Below are 22742 nucleotides of genomic sequence, written 5' to 3'. Positions count from 1 at the left end.
TAAGAAAAAAATTTCTTACCTTATATGATATGTACAGTAATGTAATTATTGGTATAGAATACTTAATCATGTGCGTCTAAGAGAAATAGCAAAAAAAAAAAAGGTTATTCTGTTGATATATTTATTTAGATAGACTTCATTTCTAATGTATTGGTATCTGGCATATTTATCATGTGCTGGAATTTACAGAGTTTGAACTTTAAGACCATATTCTGATTTTGTTTTCAAGTAAAACCCTTATTAGAGACCCATCCCAAATGATGAATTTGTATCTACATACTTAAATCTATTTTCTACAAAGTGGAAAACACGTTATAATTCAGTATACTACACTACAAAGGTCTTCTCAGACTGCTGATGATTTCTTAATATGGTGACTAAGACTTTTTTAGTAAAATTGTGGTTATTTTTCATAACCACATCTATATTGCCATCTAGTGTATTCAAATGGAATTGTTTAATACAGAAACCACTAGAAAATATATTTTACTTACTGAATTTAGACAAATGTGCTTCAGAGGTATCCAGTTTAAGAGGACTACAAATAATATTCATTTCAGATGTCTTATAATTCTGACTCTTGATTTGGTTTAGATATGGAGCAAAAACAAATTTCATGAAATGCTCTAAGTATAGTGCTAACCCTCTGTGATGTGTAGAGATGAATACACCTCAGGGTGAGTTTCCATACTTCCGTACTGCACAGGCCAAAAGATGCAAATACACACATGTGGGATGTCCAGAGGTACTTCATTCTGGAAGAATACAGACAAATTTTTGCTGATTATCTGGTGCTCTGCTAAGCCATGTTGATGAGAGCAGTTACAGAAATTCTGAGCACACTTTTCTTGGACTTTCAGGACTCTGAAATAACTGTGTAAAAGACTGACTTTGCACTTTGCTACGTGCTCTTGAGAACATCTCTGCTCCCAAACTTCCAAACATTCTTTTTGGCAGAATTTTGGGAAATGCCTCAGTCTACAAGCAGGAACACACCAGCATGAGAAAGAAGGTTCACGATCCTGTCAGTCTGTGGTCAGCATATTTTACACTGAATCATCTGAAAAAGCCTTTAGTAGAATTTTAAAAAAATATACCTCATTGTGCTTAATGCCAGACATCCAAAAAGAACTGTGTGAATTAAGTTGTAAGCAGCATCAGGCTTCAGTGTTATTGTGCACTCTTCCATTTTTGCCATGAACTGGACTTGATTTGAATCACTAATTAAACAGAAGAAATAAAAAGTGTTATATTAAGTTCTGTAACATATTTCATGTAGTTTTCTGTATTGTAAAAAGCATTTAATCCTTCTCATGCTAAAGAGCAATACTGCTGCTATCAGGCCACGATCCTCTGTTGTATCTATGCTATAATTAAGCCTGACAGCATCAGGTATTTATCTTCATGTCTAATTTTCTGGAAATGTAAGGGGTTTAAACGAGCTGGTTTAGAATGAGATAAATAAAGGCATGCTTGGTTTGTTGCTTGAAGCTGCTACTCCCATAGGGTTAACAAGACTTTTGATGAGAGTGAACTACTTAACTGTGTTCTATGGGGTTGTGCTGGATGCTACTAAGGCCATAGACTGGAAATAAATTTATGGAAAAGAAGTGCTGAAAGGACTGGTTATTGTTTGATGTGGCAAATCTTTTGAATGTGTGTGGAGCACTGATAAAAAAAAAAAGAAGCTGCTTAAATATGTGCGTTTTTTCCCTGTTTTTTTGGGTGGGGGAAAATCGAGATATCTGGGCAGTGTTAAAAATCAGGGTAATGTTTGGGATTGCATTTAGGATTACAGAAAGTAAGAGCTGCAGCGTCTTTTGTTTGTTTTTAAAATTGACTCTGGCAGCAACTTTTTTAAGAGGCTGGTTGAGTAGTACCAAAATGCCTTACAGATGACTACGACTGCACAATTATCATAACATAGTTTCAGAATGTCTTACTCTCCCTCCCCCCCCACCCAATCCTGGTTTTCTATAAAATTTACGATGAGTGGCATGACACTCCTTTAATTTTTGCTTAATCAATTTTCATATCATCCCTTCTAACTTTTGCCCGGGTTGTAAACATAGAACTGAGAGGTCTATAATGAACCATATGCCTTTTTTTTTTTTTTTAAAAAAAAAATAGCAGTTCAGTACTAATTTTCTTCTAGTGTTCTGTAAATACCTCCAAATCCTACAGATCAGCTATGGCGACTGGCAGCACTGACACACATGTAGTCTACCACTCCTGCTTTTTCACACATATCACAGGAAGTTCAGTACAGATTATCCTTGGCCATTTCTGGGCAGTTTGAGGACACCACCAGGGAAATCTTTCATCAGGAGTGCTTTGCACAGGGAAAATGGGATGAACTCAAGAAGCTAACAATTGTTTTTTATAAAGACACCCTTCCCCTACTTCCCCTCCTCCTCAAAAACCCAACCAACCCTACACATACTGCAAAACTTCCAACAGCAAAGAAGAGAGCTTGAAGGAATCTAGGGAAGAACGGTTCTTTGCTCAGCCTCATTACATCCTTTACATTTTCAGCTTTAATAGGAAGCTACTTATTTTGCCTGATCTCTCCATTTTATGTCCTGCTTTTTGCTTAGTAGCTGTGGAAAGTAATACTGTATGCTGCTGTATTAAACTGTCAGCTCTTTAGCCTGTTGAAGAAGAGAAAACTGAGAAAAGTGTGAATTATTTTAAAGACATATTTTACCTGAGGTTCCGAAAGGCAACAATTACAGCTGCTATTGTCATAAAGAAGAGAACAAATACATAGACGTAAAAAAGTAATGTATCCGAGAGTCTTGAAAAAGTATTTAATGGTAGTAAACCAAAAGCTTCTTCGCAAAGATATAGGTTAGCATCAAAATCTCTAAAGAAAAAAGAAGAATCCTTGTCATCATGTATTTCATAACTTCATGTCAAAAAGGACCAAAGTTTCCTTTTTTCCCCAAGAAATTAATCTGCACAACTGTGGCTTTATTTTACAAAGGAAAATATGACATAAACATGAGGTAAAAATCCATGATTTATCACCAAGATTTTAAATGAGAGCAACCTGCAGGCTTCACTTAATGAAATCATACAAAAAAGCAAAATTGCAGCTAAATCATACCTCGTTGCCCCAAATCCAAATTTTGCTTTCAGGAATTTGAATATATGTTCATCTGATTCAAGATTAAGAATTTTCTACAAAGGTGGAAAAAGAAAGGAAATTATATTTTAAGAATCAAAAAATTAAGCTTCACAGAGTAAACAGCTTTTCATCATTTAAATGAAACTGTGAAGCAACACAGGCTTACTGAGATAGGGTGCTTTGCAATCAAATAAGCATTCAGTTTGTAATTATGGTCCTGTGGTCCAAAGGGCAAGTTAGTTACTTTTTAGAATATCTATTAGGGTTAGTTTCTTATTTGCAGATAAAGATTATCCATGACAAATTGTTTTTAGCTCTAGTTTTTATTTCAGTGACTTACAATATCTTGCTGTGACACTTTTTATTTTCTACATGTACTAAATTTTAATCTGTTGGTATAGATCTCTCTGAGGCTAACACTCAAAAGCAGAAAAAGTGGTACTTTCACTAATGTCTGCAGACATCTCTGTGCACAAGAAGCAACTAAAGTATGGTATGGTCTACAACATTTTTATAACAAGTATTAATTTTTCACTGCATTCATTGAAAAGTAAATTAAAAACTTTGCAAATGCTCATCAGTATTGCAATGCAGTATAGATCTATACTTGCTATAAAATTACAGGTGAGCTTCAAGTTACAAATACTTATTTGATTATTAGGTGTTAATTTACGAAGTTTTAAGAATATGTTTTAAAATCTATATACCAAAATGATTAGCAAAATGTTCTTTCATTTCTAAAATGCAGTCTCTGAAATGCAGTGAAATCTCATTGCAATTTTTATTTGAAGATATCACTGTAGATGGTTAACAAATAGCTTTTAAAGTAATACATTTTTAAAGTTTCTATATTAAAAATTATTTGCTTACCTTGATGAATTTATTTATTAGGAGAGTCAAGCACAAGACTAATAGTACATGGAGGATAAGTTTCCCAAGCCTATTAAGCAACCTGCCCTTTTTTAGGTTTTTCTAGAAAGAATAAAATATTAGTATTTCAGTACTTTGCTATGAATTTGGAACAAAAGCAACACAAACTATTTGAAATAGCTTATCTGCGAGGCCTGATCAGGATCAAATTTGTATTTTGTTCATGTAAGCAAAAATGTATAAATTAATGAGTATCCAGAAGGGAGATGTATTTCTTCCACAAAACTGAAGGGACAGTATCATAAAAACTCCCCAGTGTATTGACCTGGCAGAGTTTTGCTACTAGCCAGCCTTCCTTCAGAGGTAGCCCCATGATATTTATACAACTGCTGTCACGCAGTACAACTGTGCTTGTTTTCCAAGATTCTCCTAATATCAATAGTACTGTGTGCCTTTTGAAATACCTATTCATTAGACCTTCCACCTAAATACGGCAAAGGTGTCTTCTGGTTCTAACTGTCAGTTGATAGGATTCTGAGCAACTTTCCAGTTCAAAGCTCTAGATCTGAGAACGGTTCTTTGGCCGCTCACAGGCAACTTGGAATAGGTGCAGACCTTGCCTAACTATAAAAAACACAGTGCTGATTTTAAAAGGTCACGAGTGAGAGACAGGAGGAATGGCCCTCCAAATTCATATATTCTGGTTAGAGGCTGTCATCAATGCTAGTATCAGAAAAAAGAGAACTGCAAATTCAGGGAAAAAATCCTAATCTTTGAAAGATACCATAGATTTCAGTAAGCTGAATTTGACATGTGTCTAGTTCTCATAGAATATTTTGTTGGAGGCAGATCCATAAATCCAGGACAAGTCCTGCTGAAACAGGTGTAAAGTCCATTTCTGCAATTTTTTTGAAGGATCCCAACTGCAGCTTGCACAATCATAAACGTTAATAGCAATCACAGAATTATCGTTCTGATGTGCTTGGTTATGCTGTAGTTAGTGTAATTGAATTCATTATTTGATCATGCAATGTTTTTGTTGCTTTATGCTACAGTAATTCCTAATTAGTATTAGTAATTTAAGATCATAATGCCTATAAATTACTAATTTACCTATATATGTCACACTCTCTATTTAGTGCTACAAAAATATTTTGGTACCTACCTGGACTGTTCGTGCTATCAAGACAGAAGCATTAAAACTTATAAGTAATGATCCAAGAATCATAGAATTAAAGAACTGTAGGACACAGACTAGCAGTAATCCAGAAATCTGAATGATATAGAGCCATGTAACCTGTAACAATAATGAGATTTTTATGCCTACAAAACTTTACAGTCATAGCTGCTTTTCTTTCAATGTTTTATTTCAACATCAATTATTTTTGCAAAAAATGTATCATCTTGCACTAAATCCTTACAGCTAAACACATTACTATATCCTTTCTATATTTATGTCCTGAACTAGTTAGGTTAATATTTTATACCCAGGGAAGCCTGATACTGTAATAAAGCAGATAGCTAAACAATTGCAGAGTGAGGAAAATATTAATTACTTAATATTTGGAATATGTTTTATATTTTCTTTAGTCAAATAAGTGTTTTCTGTAGCCTACTCTTTATGACTGAAGAGTTATGGCTCAGTGCAGTTCAGCAGTCAATTATCAGATGATTTATCTAACTTTTAAACTTTCTTATAATAGTTTAGTATAGCCCTTTTCGAGCTATGCTATGCTAAACTATTATGAATGTTTGTCTGAATGCAAACACTAAAACTCAGCTGATTTCCTGTATGGTGGTACCAAACATGAATTTTGCCTAACACAAAGACCCTGACTTCAGCCTTGTATTACAGCAGTTGTATAAGTCAGTATCAAATGGCCCAACAAATTCCAACAGTTTCAAGTAGCACTTTTTATAAAATTAATATGGAGTTAGAGTGGTGTAGTAAGTCTGCTATATTCGCAGATATAATGAAGAGTTTAGAAACTGTTAAATAAACCACACCTATTTTGATATGCAGCCACCATACTAACTTTCAGTTAAATTAACTGAAACACTATTATTCAAGTCTGCTTTGAATTCCATTTTAAATTCATGAATTTAAAAAATTTAAATGAATTTTAAAAACATGAATTACTCTTCATCCTACTATAACTTTCCTTAAAGTCAGAACCTTTTTTCAACTAGTGTAAGCTTTTAGAAGGGCTAAATCTCAGTAGAATTTCACAGCAACATTAAATTCAGTGACAATATTTTCATCGACAGTACATTTCTATTTCCTAAGATTGACTGCAAATGATCCCTTATCTTCTTAGTTACACTTGCTTAACTTTTTGGCTCATTCAGTTCAACAAAACAGCAGTGAGAATGTTGTTATTTTGTGGTGAATTTCAATGTACAACAGATAACTGCCTCTCTTGAGCAATCTGGTCTATCTCCTTCCTTCTCTTTGTGCTACAGTGCCTACAGCTAACTTTCAAACAAGGATACATAATCCTTGAGGCAAAATTCATACATTGTTATGACTTCAGCTTAGGCTTGTGCTACTTTTTTTTCTTCTGGCCACTTCCAGAGATCACACTTAAGCTGTGGTATTAGATCAAATGTTACAATAATCTTACCTTTGCTGTGGGAAGCATGTCAACACAGTCCAGTATGAATAATGCCAATGCTTGTATCAGCATCATAAACTGATTAAATTGCCAAGTCAGGCTAAAGAGAAACGTTGCTATGAATACAACCATAAGTGTCAATCTCTGGAAGGAGGGAACAAAGTATTATTTAACTTTATAGATTCCTTCGTTAAAAAAAAGACAAAACATACCAACCAACCCCCCAAAACCCCAAGAAAAACAATGAAAACCCAACTTAATTTGGTTTCATTTAAAATCCATTTAAAAATATTACTATGAGTTTTCTAACTGCAATAACTGCTTGGAGGATAATGAACTCTTTGAGTTGCAGGTTCTTGTATTTATGTCTGTATTTTACCATTGTAATACCACTTGCAAGAAAATTATGAGATCTCAGATAGTTTCAGCCCATAGATTAATATGCAATGTATGTTTTACTATGCCATAAATAGCAGTTATTTGATTGAATTGAGGAATAACAACTTAAGATTTGTTTGTCAAAGAAACTGTATCACCAATTTGCTTTTATTCTTGCTGATAGGGCAACCTCTCAAATTCGTAGAACAAATGAAATAAAAAGGAAAATCTTTAATCCTTGTGCTTTACAAGCTTTTCTCCTGCCCACTTTGTGTTACTCCCATGTTTCCTCAAATACACAGTACTGTTGTCTTGTACTTTTTACATCTTACCTTCTTTTTTTTTCAGTGCTGAGCATATATATTCCTTTGTATTTCAACTACATCTAAATTAACAGAAGGCTCATCTGTTTAATGTCTTCAATGTTATAAGTGATTTGTGTTTGCATATATATACACTGCTACAAATGCTTATTTTTATCCAAAGTTTTTTAGTCAGTTTTCTGATACCGATTTTACTGTACCATACTTGTTACAAATACTCACTTCTTGAACAGGCCGTAAATGAGTTCTGAGTAGGTATGTGATGGCTGCTATCTGAACAGCAAAGAATGGCAGTGCCCAGTTCTCTCTCAAAGGAATGGTGAATTCTACTCTTGTAGTATCTATTCTGTACAAAACAAATGGAATTTCATAAATTTAAAACAAATAAACACCAACTTGGTGACTGACAGAGAGGTTGCAATGACCTTTGTGGCATCTTTGTGGTATTTTAACTACTTATTGATAAAAATGGAGGCTCTACACTCTAGTTCCTTCAACATGTCTGGCTCTGAAAAAACATCATTATGAAGGTTCTCCAAGTCATTCATTGTTTCTGTACCTCAAATGTTGTACTTTAGCTTCAGTTACTGTTAAAAAACTTACACTACGAATTAAATCTTACTTATGAAGCACAGCTTGGGTAATTTAAAAATGAACAAACAAACCCCAAAACACAACCACTCAGAAAATTCAGCCTGTGGAGTTTGCACACCACAGGTAATTTTACTTAATTTTTTGGTTTGCAAAAAGTTCATTTAAAAATAAATAGGTACCAATTTCTTCACTGTGATCCCAGTGCATTGGATCTGGATGCTGCTAAACTGGTTAGGAACTTCTGGTCATCTTTTGAATGTTCTAACATAAGAAGTATGTGATGGAAGTTAGTAAAAGTTCCCCAAAGGGCAGTCATTTACAAACCTGAATTAAAAGTTAAAAAACAAAAAGAATTCCCATTTTTCTTGTGTAGAGAAATGTTTGCTAAAAAAGAAGGTAAGTAACACATCTGAGACATGCTTAGCTGGATGAAAAGAATGTCTAAAATAGAGTTACTCAGTAGCCTCAGATGTACGTCATCTGGACAGAAAGTCTTTATCCAAAACAATTCCACGTACCAACTCTATTTGCATAAAGGATAACAAGCTTCCATTGTTCAAGAATTATTAGAAAAATGACAAAACAAATCTTCTCCAAATATTCTGTAAATGGAAAAGATGACCTCATGAAATAAACATGTGAACTACTGCACATTGCATGGATTCTTTAATTACTTCCATCTTTGGAGAAAGAAATGTTTTACCACTATATGTCTATAATTATTTTGTAATGGACATGCTTGCAGATAAACTTCTTCACAGCTGCTGATTAACATATCAAACAGTTTTGATAGAACTGACACTGTACTTTTCCTTTTTTGATTGATTTACAGATAGCAGCCTATGTCACCAGTCTTAGCTTCATGCCAGCAACTTACTGCTGGCATAAAGCCAGTTGTTTAGTTTTTTTTCCTCTCCAAACTGAGAATTCTTCAAGTGATAAAGCACTAGTATATCTCGATTACCATCTTTTTTCTCTTAGTGCAGGAGATGTCTACAGGAATAAGGGCACAGAGAAGCTGAACTTCTAATGACCTTAGGAATCCCTGGAGGTTAGGTGTCAGGCAGTGAGGAGAGACCTGAATGGCATATATGCAGGTGTCTAACACCTAAAGGATCCTGGGATGGAGATGACAGGGTCTGGAGATCCAGACACATCTGAAACATGCAGTCCACTTTCAGAGATCAACTGAAGCCAAAATTTTCTACTCAAACTTCTTGAAACTTTCAAGTCCTACTCTGCAATGTCAGCTCATTTCCGATTATTTTCTAATTATTTTGTATTATTTAAACATTTTTTTTCCATTTTCTGTCTAATCTGGAGAAAGGCCTTATAGTTTCAGATCTTGCCCAATTAATCATGCATTTGAAGGTTTAATGCCTTACCTTTGAAATGAGGGACAATTTAAGAAAGATCGAAAGTTTGATATCACTTACCTGTTTGTAATATACCAGCAAGCTGCCAATAACCCTGAAAGCCACGTTCCACTAAGAAGCCAGCTTGTTACATACAGAGCAATGACATAAACTGCCTGAAGTCCAAACAAAGTGTAGATATAAAAATAAACAGGCTCTAGGTATTGCTGTAAAACACAAGAATACTGACGTTGGCATAAAACATTCGGGGCAGGGGGACTATACTTAATATAAATTAGGGTTTTCTTTTATAAATTAAAAAGGTATCAGGAATATTTCTAATTAGAAAACAACTAAAAAGGTGAGCTACGATTCACTGTGCAATCTTCATAATGCACTTACAATCTAAAGCCATAAATAAATGCCTACCTGAATTGGAAGAATCCTATACAGAATGCTGAGAAACACCTCCTGGTAAATATTCATTCTTTCAAGTATGTTAATTGTCCTCACAGATTCAGTTTTATTGTCATATACTAAACCATGTAAACCTTAACGATAAAGAGAAATTGAAATAGGAGATTGTCATTTTCCCCCTCCATTTTATTTGAACAGTGAATAATTTTTTCAAAGGTATTTTAGGCTCTCTCACCAAAACCTGCAAACTTTGAGTTAAGGATTCAGATCGCGTTACCTCTGAATCAACATGACCTTCTGAGGTCTTCAGCTTCCCTGCTTCAAATGTGACTCAGAGTGCTAATTCAAGTTCTATATATTTAGTAACATATAAAACATTTATTTTTACACTTACTTTCCTAGCACAGAATCTGTGGTACATACTGGATCTTGAGAACCATTCTTGTCACTACTTTGAACACAGGTGATGTTAATATTGACAAATGTGTAGTGTAAGTAAAATTGCTAGGGAGCAACAGTTCAGTAACTAGAAAACATGAGACTGTCACAGAAAACCCCGTCATCGTATACAATTTCCTTGGAAGCTACTTGTTGTATCACTTACTGTCCAGGCATACAGCAAAAAAAATTCCCCTTCCCACAAATAGCTCATAATTAAAATTAAACAAGAGAAGAATAAAAACAAAAGTAGTATACTCAATAAACGAGCAAGGCTGAAACCTTAACAGATACGAAAGTTGTCCCTCAAAGTGATTGCCTTCATCAGAACATGAAGGTGTGGCACAGAAACCAATGTATCATTGTGAAATTTATTACGTCCATAACTTAGTGGCTCCCTGGCATATGAACAGAATAAATCTGTCTCCAGTATAATTGTCACACTATCTTTCACCGTTATGGTATTCCTTGTTCTCAACTTGATTTGAAAAAATATTAGTCGGCTGGCAACATGAAGTAAAACTTACTTTACAGTTTACAATACCTTGCTGGATGGAAGCCGCCTGAATCATCTCTTTGTAGTAGGAATAATAAAGTCCACATTCTGTTCTGAATGAAATTTCTCTTTCAACTTCCTGCAAGTGAAAATTCAGTAGTAAATTCACTTTCCATTTGGTTTTCACAATTATAAGAAGCTGCCTTCAACTCATATTCCTGCTGCACCAGAGAAACTGACCCATACAGTGGCTTGAGTCTTTGGGTTCACGCATTCTGTGCAACTTAGTTCAAATTAGGGTAAAATATATGGACAAATCAGGGTGAGAGGTAAATGGCTGAGGTGTCAATGCCTCTGTTAACTGGGGAAATGTATATGCCTCTTGTGATTCTGATACGCTGTTTGGAAACATTTTGGATCTTTTACTCTTTTTTGTAATATTCAATGTTTAGATAGGTGCAGTGGCCACCAGCTGGACTTTAAAACTGCATATGCTTGCTCCATGCATTTAACCTTTTCTTCCAGATGTAGATATCCCATAGCATTCCATGGCTTTGCCACCGTAAGGCTCAATTAATTCAGTGTGCTACACTCTGAGATTTCAGCTGGCAGGGTATGCTGCTGCTCACTTGTTTAAATGCTGTTTCTTGGAGGAAGCCAGCTGTTCATCACTCTCATACTTAAATTGTAAGTTAAAGTGATTCTCTACTTGGTTTTAGGTGTAGGCAAAGTTATTATTTTTAACTGAAAAGTGTTCAAATTGTTTAAACTAGGTACACTTCTAACTATGCCTCTTTCTTGGCTGACATTGCAGCAGGTGGAGTCTAGGGAGATATGAAAACTTGCAGAGAAAACTGCTCTCACTACAGGATCTTTGCTTTGGAATTCACCTCATTAGTTGTGAAGACCTAATGAAATTTAACAAATCCAGAGCCTTAGGCAATCATATTTAAACAAAATAAGACGGCATGAACAACCAATCTGAAGAGAAATAATAGTCATCTTATACAAACCTGTTTTATTATTAGTGATCTTTTTAGAAGTTTTTATAAACACATCCCAGCAAATATCTCTTACTAGCAGTAAGTTAGAAAAGGTTTAGATCCAGACTTGAAAACCCAGTGACATTCCTGTATGTGGTGTACACAAATCATTGAGAAATTTAAGTGATGTTTCTAAAAATAGTCTTATTAATTCAGCTTTATTTACAAAATACCATTACTGACATAACAGAATGTTACTGTTTTCTGAGATTTTTATAAATGCCATTCTGGTTAAGGCAACCTTGCATAGAATCCCAATACTTGAATCTTTCTTATACAGTCCCATCTCTTTTGCTGGAACAGAATGAATACTATTTCAGAGCTAACATAAAGCTAGACAAACAAAATTGTTTTCCTCCCTCCTCTATTGCCTAGTATACAATCTTATCTCAAAACATGAGTTTTATTGAAGTCAACTGTTGACAAACTAAACCAGTATTAGTTCTGGTCTGAGAAAAATCAACAGATAAAAACCCATCTGATTCAATGTAAGTTCACAATTAAACTCTCCAGCTGCTCTATGACATACAAATCATTATAATACCAGCAGAAGAAACTTTCATTGGCACTAAGTACTAAAAGCCACACGCTTAGCAAAATGAGAATGCTGGATTTTGAATGAGCTCTAGTTTCAAATTCATCACTACTGAGAAGTCTTCTAATACGAAAAAGTGGCTGGTTCTAAGTGATCATAAAAAAAAAAAAAAAAAAAAAAGAAGAAAGGAGGAATGTTAACATTTGGAATTTATTAAGGGGGAGAGAGTAGTCACAGAGGGGGATCTAATTAGCAAAAATGCATTCAAACATGATTAATTTGTAATCCTGGCACCAGCTGTATTCAACCAAATGCTATACTTTATGAGACAAACACTGGTGAGTTTTACATCTGTTTCATGCTAAGATAACATCTGTTTTATTCACTCACAATACTTTTCCAGTTCTACTGCAATTTATACTTTTCCTAGTATTCCATGTCAATAAAAACATACAGATTTATGGCTAAGCATTGTAAGCACACACATTTATCTTTCTCTATATTCAATTTGTGAGGCTTTAACAAAGAAGTTATCACCTTTCCAAGGGAAAGAAAAAAAAACAATACTATCCTCCAGGACAGAGTTGCATACGATTTCAATTTACGCAACTGTATTCTAATAATACTAAGCATTCAAAACAAAATACAAAGGACTACTTCTCAAGGGCAGTGCAAAATTTTAGAGCTAAGGTTTCCTCAAACTCCTTAACCAAGTCATTCAGAATAGTAAGCAAGCAGCCAAAGTCTGAGTTGAGCTTTTCTATAAATAAAGAGCATAAGCAAAGCTCCAATTACTTTTATTTTCTGACAAAGCTAAAAAACAATTTGTGTAATTGAAAATATATTTTAGTCGTTAAATTTAAGATCAGGAAGATCTGAAAATCATCTCAACCATACAAGTAGAAATTCAACACAGACAGCTGCTATCAATGTTCCTGGTTGAGAATCATGCCCTCAGCAAGCCTACTTAATCCTTGTACATAGTCCCCTCATGGTTAACCTCATGCCCATCTGCTAGAATGTCATGGTTCCTATCAGGCTTTTCATCCAGAGTAGAAGTACCCATAACAGCTCAACAGGTACTTCTTTGGAAAACTACCACCAAAATTCTGGACTGCCCCCCTTCTCTTCATGGCTTATGCACTCACTTTGTAGAGTTCTAATTAGCTGGCATTTTCCCACTTTTTTTTTCATCTTTCTTTTATATTAAAAAAAGTAAAAAGGGAAACTATAAGCACTTCAGAACAGGAATGCCAGGATTCCTGACGTGCATGTCAGAACAATTTAAAATTTTATATTTTTATTCCTGACTTCTTGCAAGCAGCAATTTTATTAAAGGAAAAATCAATAATAGTAGTCTAAATGCTTACTCAGAAGGGATGAAGAACAATGAAAGCTCTGAAGTTTACCTGTGCTACAGTACAGTACATGTACTACAGTACATGGCCTTGGCTCATTCCTGTTCAGTTTCTTCAGATTGCATTTGAACAAGCAATACAACAGCTGACAGAAGAGGTGATGCAATTCTCCCCCATTTTGCTCTTTTCATAGAACATCCTGTTCCCAGAACATATTATACTTGAGAAGCAGTCACTAAACTGCTATTGAAAAATCACTGAAAATAGACTAGCCATTTTATATGTGTCATGCCATAAAGTTGTCAGAAAACTGAGAAAGGATTTTTGGATAAGAAATCTGCTTTGGCTTTCACCATCATAAAGAGAAATCTTTGTTGTTTTAAAGCATATGATTAGAGATTCAAACATTTTTCTTCAAAATTGTTTGGTCAAGATAAGTGACTACAGTCAAGATTATAGGTTATAGTCAAGGTAAGTGATTATAACCTTCTGCGATCCCTGCTGAAGTACTCAGCTTCTGACTATGTGACATGGTATTCTGCATTCTCATTTTTTTTTTCTTCAAAATTCTTTCAGGAAGTCTTGGAATAAAAAAGAATACCAATCATGTGCCTTTTTCACAGCATAAGCCACTCTTCAAGATCTGGATTTTCAATTTTTCTGATAAAGAAGCAATTTTACATTCTTCTCCAATGACCACGGCAAATTTATAATAGCAGGCATATTTATTAGCAAAGAAGAACAAAATTCACACATACTGCAGTAGCTGAAATCAATGCACTGTTGAAAGCCACATTCAAAATAGAAAACAACAGTATAACCACCACAGGGAAGTTTCTCTAGCTGGGTGAACCATTGCTGGAAGACACCCAAACCTGAACTAGCTTTCTATGAATTGCAACTGTAATTACAGGAAGGCAATCACTGTAAACATACTTGCAAGTTGTGACTTGAGTCATGACTTTGCATAATGAACTCATTTTACTTTCAGTTTTTTGGGTTGAATATAACTGGTGAACTGCACTGTTTTGTAACCACACGATCATGATGTTCATACATCAACGAGGTCTTCAGAACAAGAATTCCACCTTTCGTACTTAATGGTAAACAGGTTTTTACCTATAATACAAAACTGTCAGATAAACACTGCGGACCTCCTTTTACTCATGTACAAAGAGAGTAGCACCTTCATGTAAAAGAAAAAATGACAAAACAAGTCTCCCATTATGTCTCACTATATTAATTTAGTAGCCATACATACGCTTTTGTGTATGAATTCTTACCATCTGACTAACTGTAGCTTATTGGAAGAAAGGAATAAAGTTCAGGAGGGATAATATGTTGTTACATAAATATCAGAGTTCAGTAACATAAATTCCCCAAATTTGCACAGGGTGACTGAAGTCACTAATTTAAAATGTACGGAACTATAACTGATTCAGAATTTATTTTCTTTTCCATGTTTTAGAGCAGTGCTGATGCACTACTATGTTTCGTGTACACAGAGGTTAATGAAACGCTGAATGTGTATTAGTATTGCATCCATTTATTCTATAGGTAATGTTTAATAAAAATAAAATAAAACAAAATAACCTCTGTGCTTCATTAAGCAAGGCATGCAATAATTGTGTGCCAATGATTAGACTACAATCTTCCCTTCTGAGAATTAGGGCTGGGGTATACCTTAAAATAAAACTTACTTTTCCAAAATTTTTAGTTAATATACGTAAAAATATATGCTTGGGCCAAACTATAAAATGTCAGAGAAAAAAAAAAAAGCAGATTTTCCATTTATTTTCAACATAATTTTTGAGATTCTCAGATTGTTCCATGTGTATTTTATTCTTGTCTTTTAGTAGTATATGATATATGCTGTAATTATAAGATTAGCCAATTCAGAAATGCTGGAAAACATGTACCTATATATGGAGATACTACAACATCCACTCATACATACAGGCACAGGGATGTCTATATACTGTTTATGGACATTAGGATGAGCCTTCCTGTCTCAACTTTCCAGGTAATTTCACAGGCTCTTCTTACGTAGTCTTGTCTTCACATAGTACACATAACACAGTATTTTGTTTAATCTTTCTCTCATCCATGTATTCTTCCTCTGCTTAGTTAAAAGAAAGTGTATCAAAATAGACAGTTTACATTTCTTATCTTGCTGTTCTTACTTATGGCTGCGAAATGCTCTGATATGGATACTGGCAAGTAAACAATTCTAGACTATATTTAATTTAACAGTAAAACCTTGGAAAGCTTTCTGTTAATCAAACTGAAAGCACAGTCACAGCCTGACTTGGCAGACAATTGCAGAAAATTTGATCTGACTTGACACACCCCCAACCTTCTTTGTATTTGCAAATAAACTGCAGGGGATGGGTCTCCTGTTTGGTCTCAAGCTGTAATAAATAATTTGAGACCAAACCTTTAAAAGTACCTTTGAATCTCATTTGGGACGCAAGTGTTTACAAAATAAATTGCATTTGCTGATCAATCAAGTTGGAGCTATAGCCTTCTATTTGGGAAGATATCCTTAGAAACAATGTAAGTTGAGAGTGTGTTCATGAAAAACAAACAGTATACTCTCGCTGAACACATAGCTCCAAAAAGCAGAAGCATGTATGAAGCCTGATCACTTTTGGCTCTGTGTTACAACTGGTTATCTTATTGCTAGTAATACGTGAAATCTCATTCAAGTTTTTCCTGTTATCAGTTAAAAAACAGCACTGCAGTTGCATGCATTCTCTAGTAGAGTTCACATCTCACTGAAGAAGTTATGTGAGACCAGAGAATATCTGCATCTCTTTCTCCTTCAAACTGCTGGTAGATGAACTTAACGCTTTTTAGAATCTTTCTATCAGATTGGCTGAAACTGCCCATGTTCAAATGTTACTAATTATTATATCAACTGCATAGGACGAAATGAGAGCTAGAGACAACAGAATCCAGACTAAAAATATCTAGAGGGTTTTATTTCAGTTTTGATAGCTAATTGCATTCTAGTGTATTTAAAATGGAAACAATAATTATCAAATACAGGAAGTATTTCATCCATTGCAGGCAACTTAACTGCAACTACAGACTTGCTTCTCTCAGTGAACTTTGTGTCCCTCTGTATCAGAATAAAAATGCTGCATCCATTATGTTCATACATTGCCACAAGTCCGTGCCTGTTTGTACTTCAAAATACAAAATACCTGTGCAATTAATCAATACTTGCTTTTGGAAGGAAAAGGCAAACCTAAGGTGTACCTTCAATATATGTACAATCTATATATATTTTCAAAGAAAGACGAGAGTGGCTACAAGACAGTATTATATGTATGATTCAAGGACAATAGTTTCATTAAGTGCCAGCTATTTTTATTGCAGGAATATAAATGTGCCTGGGACAGAAAAAGTGCATAGTATAGGAAAGACATATTGCAGTGCAAGTATTCTAATTAAATATGCATACTCTTTGAATAACGTAATACATAGACCTAACAGAGTGAGTTTTAGGCATCAAAAAGGAAAATGACTCGCCTGTTTCTTTTCTCTGGTTAAATATACATATGTGTACAGCTGCATTATTTTCCCATGCAATGATTCTAGGAAAAAACTAGTCAGTCCTGTATCTTGGGAATGGATGGTTTTACATTGGTGAATGTCTAAAATATGTTTTGAGGTTTGCACATTTAGGATAACATTATATAAAATTAGTATTGAATACTAGGAGACTGTATTACAGGATCATAGTATAAATACAATTAAAGAACTGTGTGCCAGGATTTTGCATATTGTTTAACAGGTTTTTTGTTTGGTTTTGGATTGCTTTGGCTAAAAGAAAGATGCTTATAGAGCAACATATAGCAGGCTGCCGAAATTCTAGTCTAGATAATGATCAACAGTTGGAAGAACCATAGCTAGAACTCAGGCAGGATCTGTGTAGCAACGTTTTTAGATGAAAATTGGAGAAAGGTATTTACAGAAATGATCAAGTATTTAAAAGGTGGTGAGAAGGGAAGCATAGCTTTTCCAAAATGCAATTTTAAAAAATGCAATATTCTATGTTTTTGAGCAAGTTACAAGACAAATACAGAAATAAACTAAATTTCAAGTACCACTCATATTAATGCTCTACGAAAGCACTGATGAAATTAAGAAAATGACTATTACCTTAATATTGGAAAACCACAGGTCATTTTCATGCAGTGTAGCAACATAAACAGAAGTAAGAAGACCAAGAGAGATGGCAACAATTCCACCAACAGTTATTGAGAGTATGCTCCAGAGCTTTCCACCTGTATGACCTTGGAAGAAAAATATTTCATTCTGTAATCGTGAAACACAACTCAAATGAAAAGAATTTTGGAAACTCATTTATACGCTGCCTAGGCTAGTACAGTTTACATTCTGTAGGAAACAGGATTCTTGGTTTAAGAGGTCTTTATGGAGATGTGGCTTTTATTTTCTGATATAGCAAACTCAGTGTATTTTATCTACATGTAAAGTAAAATAAGGTGTGCCTTAATTGGTAAAGTGTAGTTACCGTTTAATAACACCATGGTCCTATACAAATCTAGATAAATACCATGCCTAATTTATAAATCTAAATTGAAATATCCTCCAGAGCAACTTTTGAAATTAAGGCAATACAAGATGACTGTTAGTTTACAAAGTAAGAAATTAAAATCTTCTTCATGTGTCTTAAAACAGCTGCCTGGTTTTTTTTGGGTTTATTAGGATTTTGTAAAAAACAACACCGAAGGTTCAGAAGTCTCACTAAACACACACAAAGAGACTGAACAGCAGCCAAAGCAGCCTTTGATAATGGTGTCATGCTTTGAATTGCAGATTGACACCAGAATAAGATTATTGCAGGTTGACACCGGAATAAGATTATAGATGGAATGATGGGAAAGAAAGGTTGCATTTCTAGGTAGCTCAACCAACTTATTCTGCACTTATGTTCCCGGTTTTTTTTAGGTTGTGGGGTTTTTTAAATGTTGATCTTGATAATCTGGAATGATATCTTTGACATGGCTATTTCATACTGCGTGTGACGTCTATGTAATGGGTACCAAATATGCAATTCAACAGGACTGAGCGCTGGGCTGGATGAGAACTATGATCGCTTTCCCATTTTATATATAGCCTAAGTGTACTTGTGTAGAAACAACAATATAACTTTCCTTTCACCTGCTCAAGTTGCATATATAGAAACATTTGGAGTTTAGATCAAAACACCTCTTAAAATAAGTTAATTAAAAAAACCACAAAAAACCAAAAACCCACAAACTCTGCCAAGTCTAAAGTTATAGTTCCAAACAAAAACGTTCAGTATTTCATTAAACAGACTCTTGAATGAAGACACTTAATGGCTCTCTCTTAAATTTACCTAGCTAATCTGTCCTATAGTCAAAAAGCAGGGGTTTGCAGTTAAATTCAGATTTCATGTGTGATCTACTTATATGAGTACAAGTCATCAGAGGTATTCAAATCCTTTTATGTGACCAATGATTTGAACTGGGATTCATTTAAGAACCTATGACGGCTATATGAAATCTGACAGTGTGTCAGTGACACTGAATAGGAAAAAAATTGTTCTCACCAATTTAAAGTAGGATTTTAAAATGGAGATGAGATTGACATGCAGTAATCTGCATGGCCTCTGTCTCATGCAATTAATTTTGATGATATTCAAGTATGTACAATGTATTTGCTACATATCTAGTTCTAACCTGTGCTTAGGACAGATACCAAAAGCTAAACACTACTAAAAAGCCAAAATATTACAGTTCTTTTCATTACCCACCAGGCAGAATTTTCCCATCAGGCTTCACATTCTTCTCCTCTGAAGGCTGATCTTCAGCTGCTTCTGTGCCCTTTTCAACCCTTCTCTGTCTTATGGTTGTCATGATGTCAGTCACTTTAAATCATTATTCTTCAGTCTGACTCCTAAATGGAGACGTACAAGCAATGCATCTTCCTACCCAAACATTCGCTTAATACTGCATGGAATACCTGAAAACTGAACCATATTTTACTGCCATCAGAAACTTTGACTTACAGAACTATACTGTAGTTGAATAATATTTTACAAAAATGAAAGATTTTTTAAGGTTTTAAAACTCAGAGTGCAAATTAAAGTATAGAAAACATTATCACAAATTTCTAAAGACTTAAGTTCACAATTTTACATACTCTTGACCAGGTTTTCAGAATGCCTCATTATTTTGACTGCCCTCCTCACCTTTGGTTGTTGACTCAAAATGCACGGCAGGCTCCACTTCAGAAAACTGTAAGCCCTTCAAAGAAAAATTAGTCTGTTTAGAGTATTTTAATTGGGCACCTAAAACAGAAAGCCATTTGTTTAAATCTTGGCTTTCAGGAACCCCCCAAAAAGGGGTCCATAAGATGCAAAAATTATGCTGGAGAACATGTGCTATAAAAAACTAGAGAGACAGCATTAAACAAAAAAATTCTTGATGTTTTATGCTATTAAAGCACCATAAAATTTGAGAACATTATAAAAAAGAAGAGTAACTCATCCTTTCCCTGGTAATTCCCAGGTGCTCCCTGCTCTGTGAGCAGAGTCCATAGATAAAACTTCTTCATCCTGCCATTCCACATTTGAAAATCAATCACGTCCCATCCTGAATGCAAAAATCTGCTACCAGTCCCTGAGCGCAAACACCGGTATCTGTATTACCACTGGTGTAACTGACTGGTAATGCTCTAAGAAATACACCTCAATCAAGCAACTTTGTTGTTTTAAAGCTTTTACAGTGGATTAGCTTTACCTCTTTCCCTCATGCCTGGGAAAACACGTGGAGGGAGCTATGTGAGCAGACATCTAAATTGTTTTTAAATAGCTGGCTTATAGAAAACCTGATAATTAATAGAGGTAAGATGGTCATCATACCCATGCTCGTTGCACCGCCAGTCTCAGCCAGCCTTCCTCAACGACTTATGCTGAGGGGAAAGGGCTTGCCCGGCACAGGCGGGAATACCCCGGCAGAATGCCGGGAACGTCCCGCCTCCGTCCCCACAGCTGCCGGAGGCGAGGCCTGGAGCAGCGGGCCGGGCCCAAGGGCCAGGAAGGGAAGCCCGGGAAAGGCCGCCGGTAGCTGTGGGGCAGCGCGGCGGGCAGGCGGGACAGCGGCTGAGGAGGAGCGCACCGGAGCCGTCACGGGCCGACGGGGAATGGAAACCTGCGCCGGGTGGCGAGCAAGGGCGGGAAGGGGAGGCGGGAGGGCCGGGCCGGGCCTGGGGCCGCGGCTGCCCCGGCGGCCGGGGCGGGCCCCGCGGGGCGCGGACAGCTCCACACAGCGCCGCCTTTCCGCCGCAGGTCGCTGCGGCCTGCACTGCCCGGCGCGGCCTGCGTGGCGGCGGCTCCACCGTCTGCGTATCTGTTCCCTTCCTTCCCCTCCGCATCCCCCTCGGCGGGGCCAATACCTGCCGGCGCTCCGAGGGCCGCAGGTCGCTGCGGCGGGGCGGCGGCTTCTCCTACCGGCGCTGCCTGTGCGGAACCGCCAAGGCCCCGCTGCGAGGAGGGGGACGGCGGGCGCGGCGGCCTTTGTTCGCCCCTGTCAAGCAGAGCGGAGAAGCTGCGGCAGCCAGGGCGTCGTGGCGGGCGGGCGGGCAGGCAGGCAACAGCCGCCAGACGGGGGAGGAGCTGCGGGCGCTGGGGAGTGGGCGGGCTGAGGGCTGGAGCCGGGCTGTGGGGCGGGCGGCCCGTCGGCACCCCGCGGCGGGGCTCGGAGCGGCACGTTTCCTCGGCGGCCGCGTTCGGCTTCCTCTGTCGCTTTCGTACTGCGGCAGAAAGAGCACGGCGAGGACAGGGTTGTCCGTGAAGCGGAGGTGTGCAAAGTCGCCCCAAACTCGTCCGTCTCCACTCGGAATGCGTTTCAAGTAGTTTGAATTCCAAAAGGCGGGCCCGCGGGCAACGCGTGCCCGGGCTGCCGCCGCGCCGGGCGGTGAGGCTCCAGCCAGCGGGGCGGTGGGTGGCGGTGGGCGGATCAGACCCGCGGAGCGGGACCTGCTCCTCTGCGCTGCGTGGCCTGGGCCGCCGGCCTGCCTTCCCTCTCCGGGGCAGCCCCCCCCTTCCTGGGACGGGGGTGTTTCGGACCCTGCCCTCCCGCCGGACCTGCGACAGGCGTGGAAGGTTCTTCTCTAAAACAGGGACGTAGAATTTTTTTTTTAGTGTTTTTTTTTTTTTTTTCCGAATAGATGTAGTTCCAGATATATGTGATTTATTTTAATTTGCATTATAATCCTAAATAGTAGAGGTGTATTTTGTATTCAGTTTGTTTTAAGCTCCGTTGCATTTCTTGATCAACTGCAGCATAAGCATGCAAAGGGGGAGAAGACCTTTATCTCTGTTGTGGAAAGATAACGGCAACACCAGACTTTTTCTACTTAACAGGTACAACCTACCCTTATAGTAACTCTTTATTGTAAATTCTATTTGCTGTGTCTTTAAAGGTAGTTACCATAGGAAGGAAATTCCCTGTAAAGCCTTTACGAACATGCTGACTCCCAGATCCCATCAGAGAAAGCAAATTCCCCAATAATCCGTAGAAGCACTGTGGAACAGAGTTCACTTCTTCAGAACAATATTCAGTTGATTTTCCATCATCATTTTACAGTCCAGCAATATTTACTTTTTTTTTTCTTTCTCATTCCACAACATTGGTTCATTGGCAGAGTCAGTATTTTGAGCAAAAAGAGGTGTGAAATTCATAGAAAAATGCTCAGAGATGACAAGCAAACTGTGTAACTACTAATCACCCTGGTAATTTAGAGCTTTGAAGCCATTGGCTTAGGACATTAGAAATCTGGAAATTTTTCAGCATCTCTTTGCACACTAAGTATGTTTTGTAAGTATTTTTTAGAATAACCAATGATTTTCTCTTCCCCTGATTAAGCTCTTCAAATAGTTAAAAATTTCTGCTATAAGTCAATTTACAACAAACAGGCTAGCTCTACTTCTCTTATTTTTTTGAGCAATAAGGGAGGTGCTGCATTTGTGGGGAATGCTTAAACTAAGAATATGGAAACTAAAGAATTAGGGGCTTCACAATGGAACCTTGATTTACCTTATTTTTATCACTGATAGCATCACTGCCACATCATACATGTCAGGCATTTGTTAAAATGAACATATACAGGTCATACAAGTGATTTCACAGTG

The 22742-nt window shown here is 36.8% G+C and overlaps 1 protein-coding gene across 11 annotated transcripts in view; it reads right to left on the bottom strand.

Moving 5' to 3' along the window:
* The window catches only part of DPY19L3 (dpy-19 like C-mannosyltransferase 3), a 38620-nt gene extending 17060 nt beyond the window's left edge, over nucleotides 1–21560 (bottom strand). For 3 of the 11 annotated variants that reach the window (XR_010374273.1, XR_010374274.1, XM_064459516.1), the window contains exons 1-16: nucleotides 21005–21560; nucleotides 19800–19854; nucleotides 19362–19577; nucleotides 17723–17856; nucleotides 10665–10755; nucleotides 9695–9816; nucleotides 9347–9492; nucleotides 7539–7662; nucleotides 6625–6759; nucleotides 5166–5297; nucleotides 4001–4102; nucleotides 3110–3183; nucleotides 2708–2866; nucleotides 1098–1220; nucleotides 644–755; nucleotides 20–76 (exon numbers count right to left, since the gene is read on the bottom strand). Coding sequence is in view for 8 of the 11 variants with exons in the window: in XM_064459516.1 (XP_064315586.1) it covers nucleotides 20–76; nucleotides 644–755; nucleotides 1098–1220; nucleotides 2708–2866; nucleotides 3110–3183; nucleotides 4001–4102; nucleotides 5166–5297; nucleotides 6625–6759; nucleotides 7539–7662; nucleotides 9347–9492; nucleotides 9695–9816; nucleotides 10665–10755; nucleotides 17723–17856; nucleotides 19362–19464 (1614 nt within the window). In the remaining 3 variants the exon portion in view is untranslated. The remainder of the gene's footprint in view (nucleotides 1–19; nucleotides 77–643; nucleotides 756–1097; nucleotides 1221–2707; nucleotides 2867–3109; nucleotides 3184–4000; nucleotides 4103–5165; nucleotides 5298–6624; nucleotides 6760–7538; nucleotides 7663–9346; nucleotides 9493–9694; nucleotides 9817–10664; nucleotides 10756–17722; nucleotides 17857–19361; nucleotides 19578–19799; nucleotides 19855–21004) is intronic. The other 8 variants (XM_064459514.1, XM_064459515.1, XR_010374272.1 and 5 more) reach the window with 7 other exon arrangements.
* Nucleotides 21561–22742: the final 1182 nt, after the last annotated feature.

The sequence above is a fragment of the Phalacrocorax carbo genome, chromosome 8 (genome assembly GCF_963921805.1).
Source record: "Phalacrocorax carbo chromosome 8, bPhaCar2.1, whole genome shotgun sequence".
NCBI lineage: Eukaryota > Metazoa > Chordata > Aves > Suliformes > Phalacrocoracidae > Phalacrocorax > Phalacrocorax carbo.
Note: the sequence above shows the minus strand (reverse complement) of the source record. Positions and strands in the feature narration are given on the sequence as shown.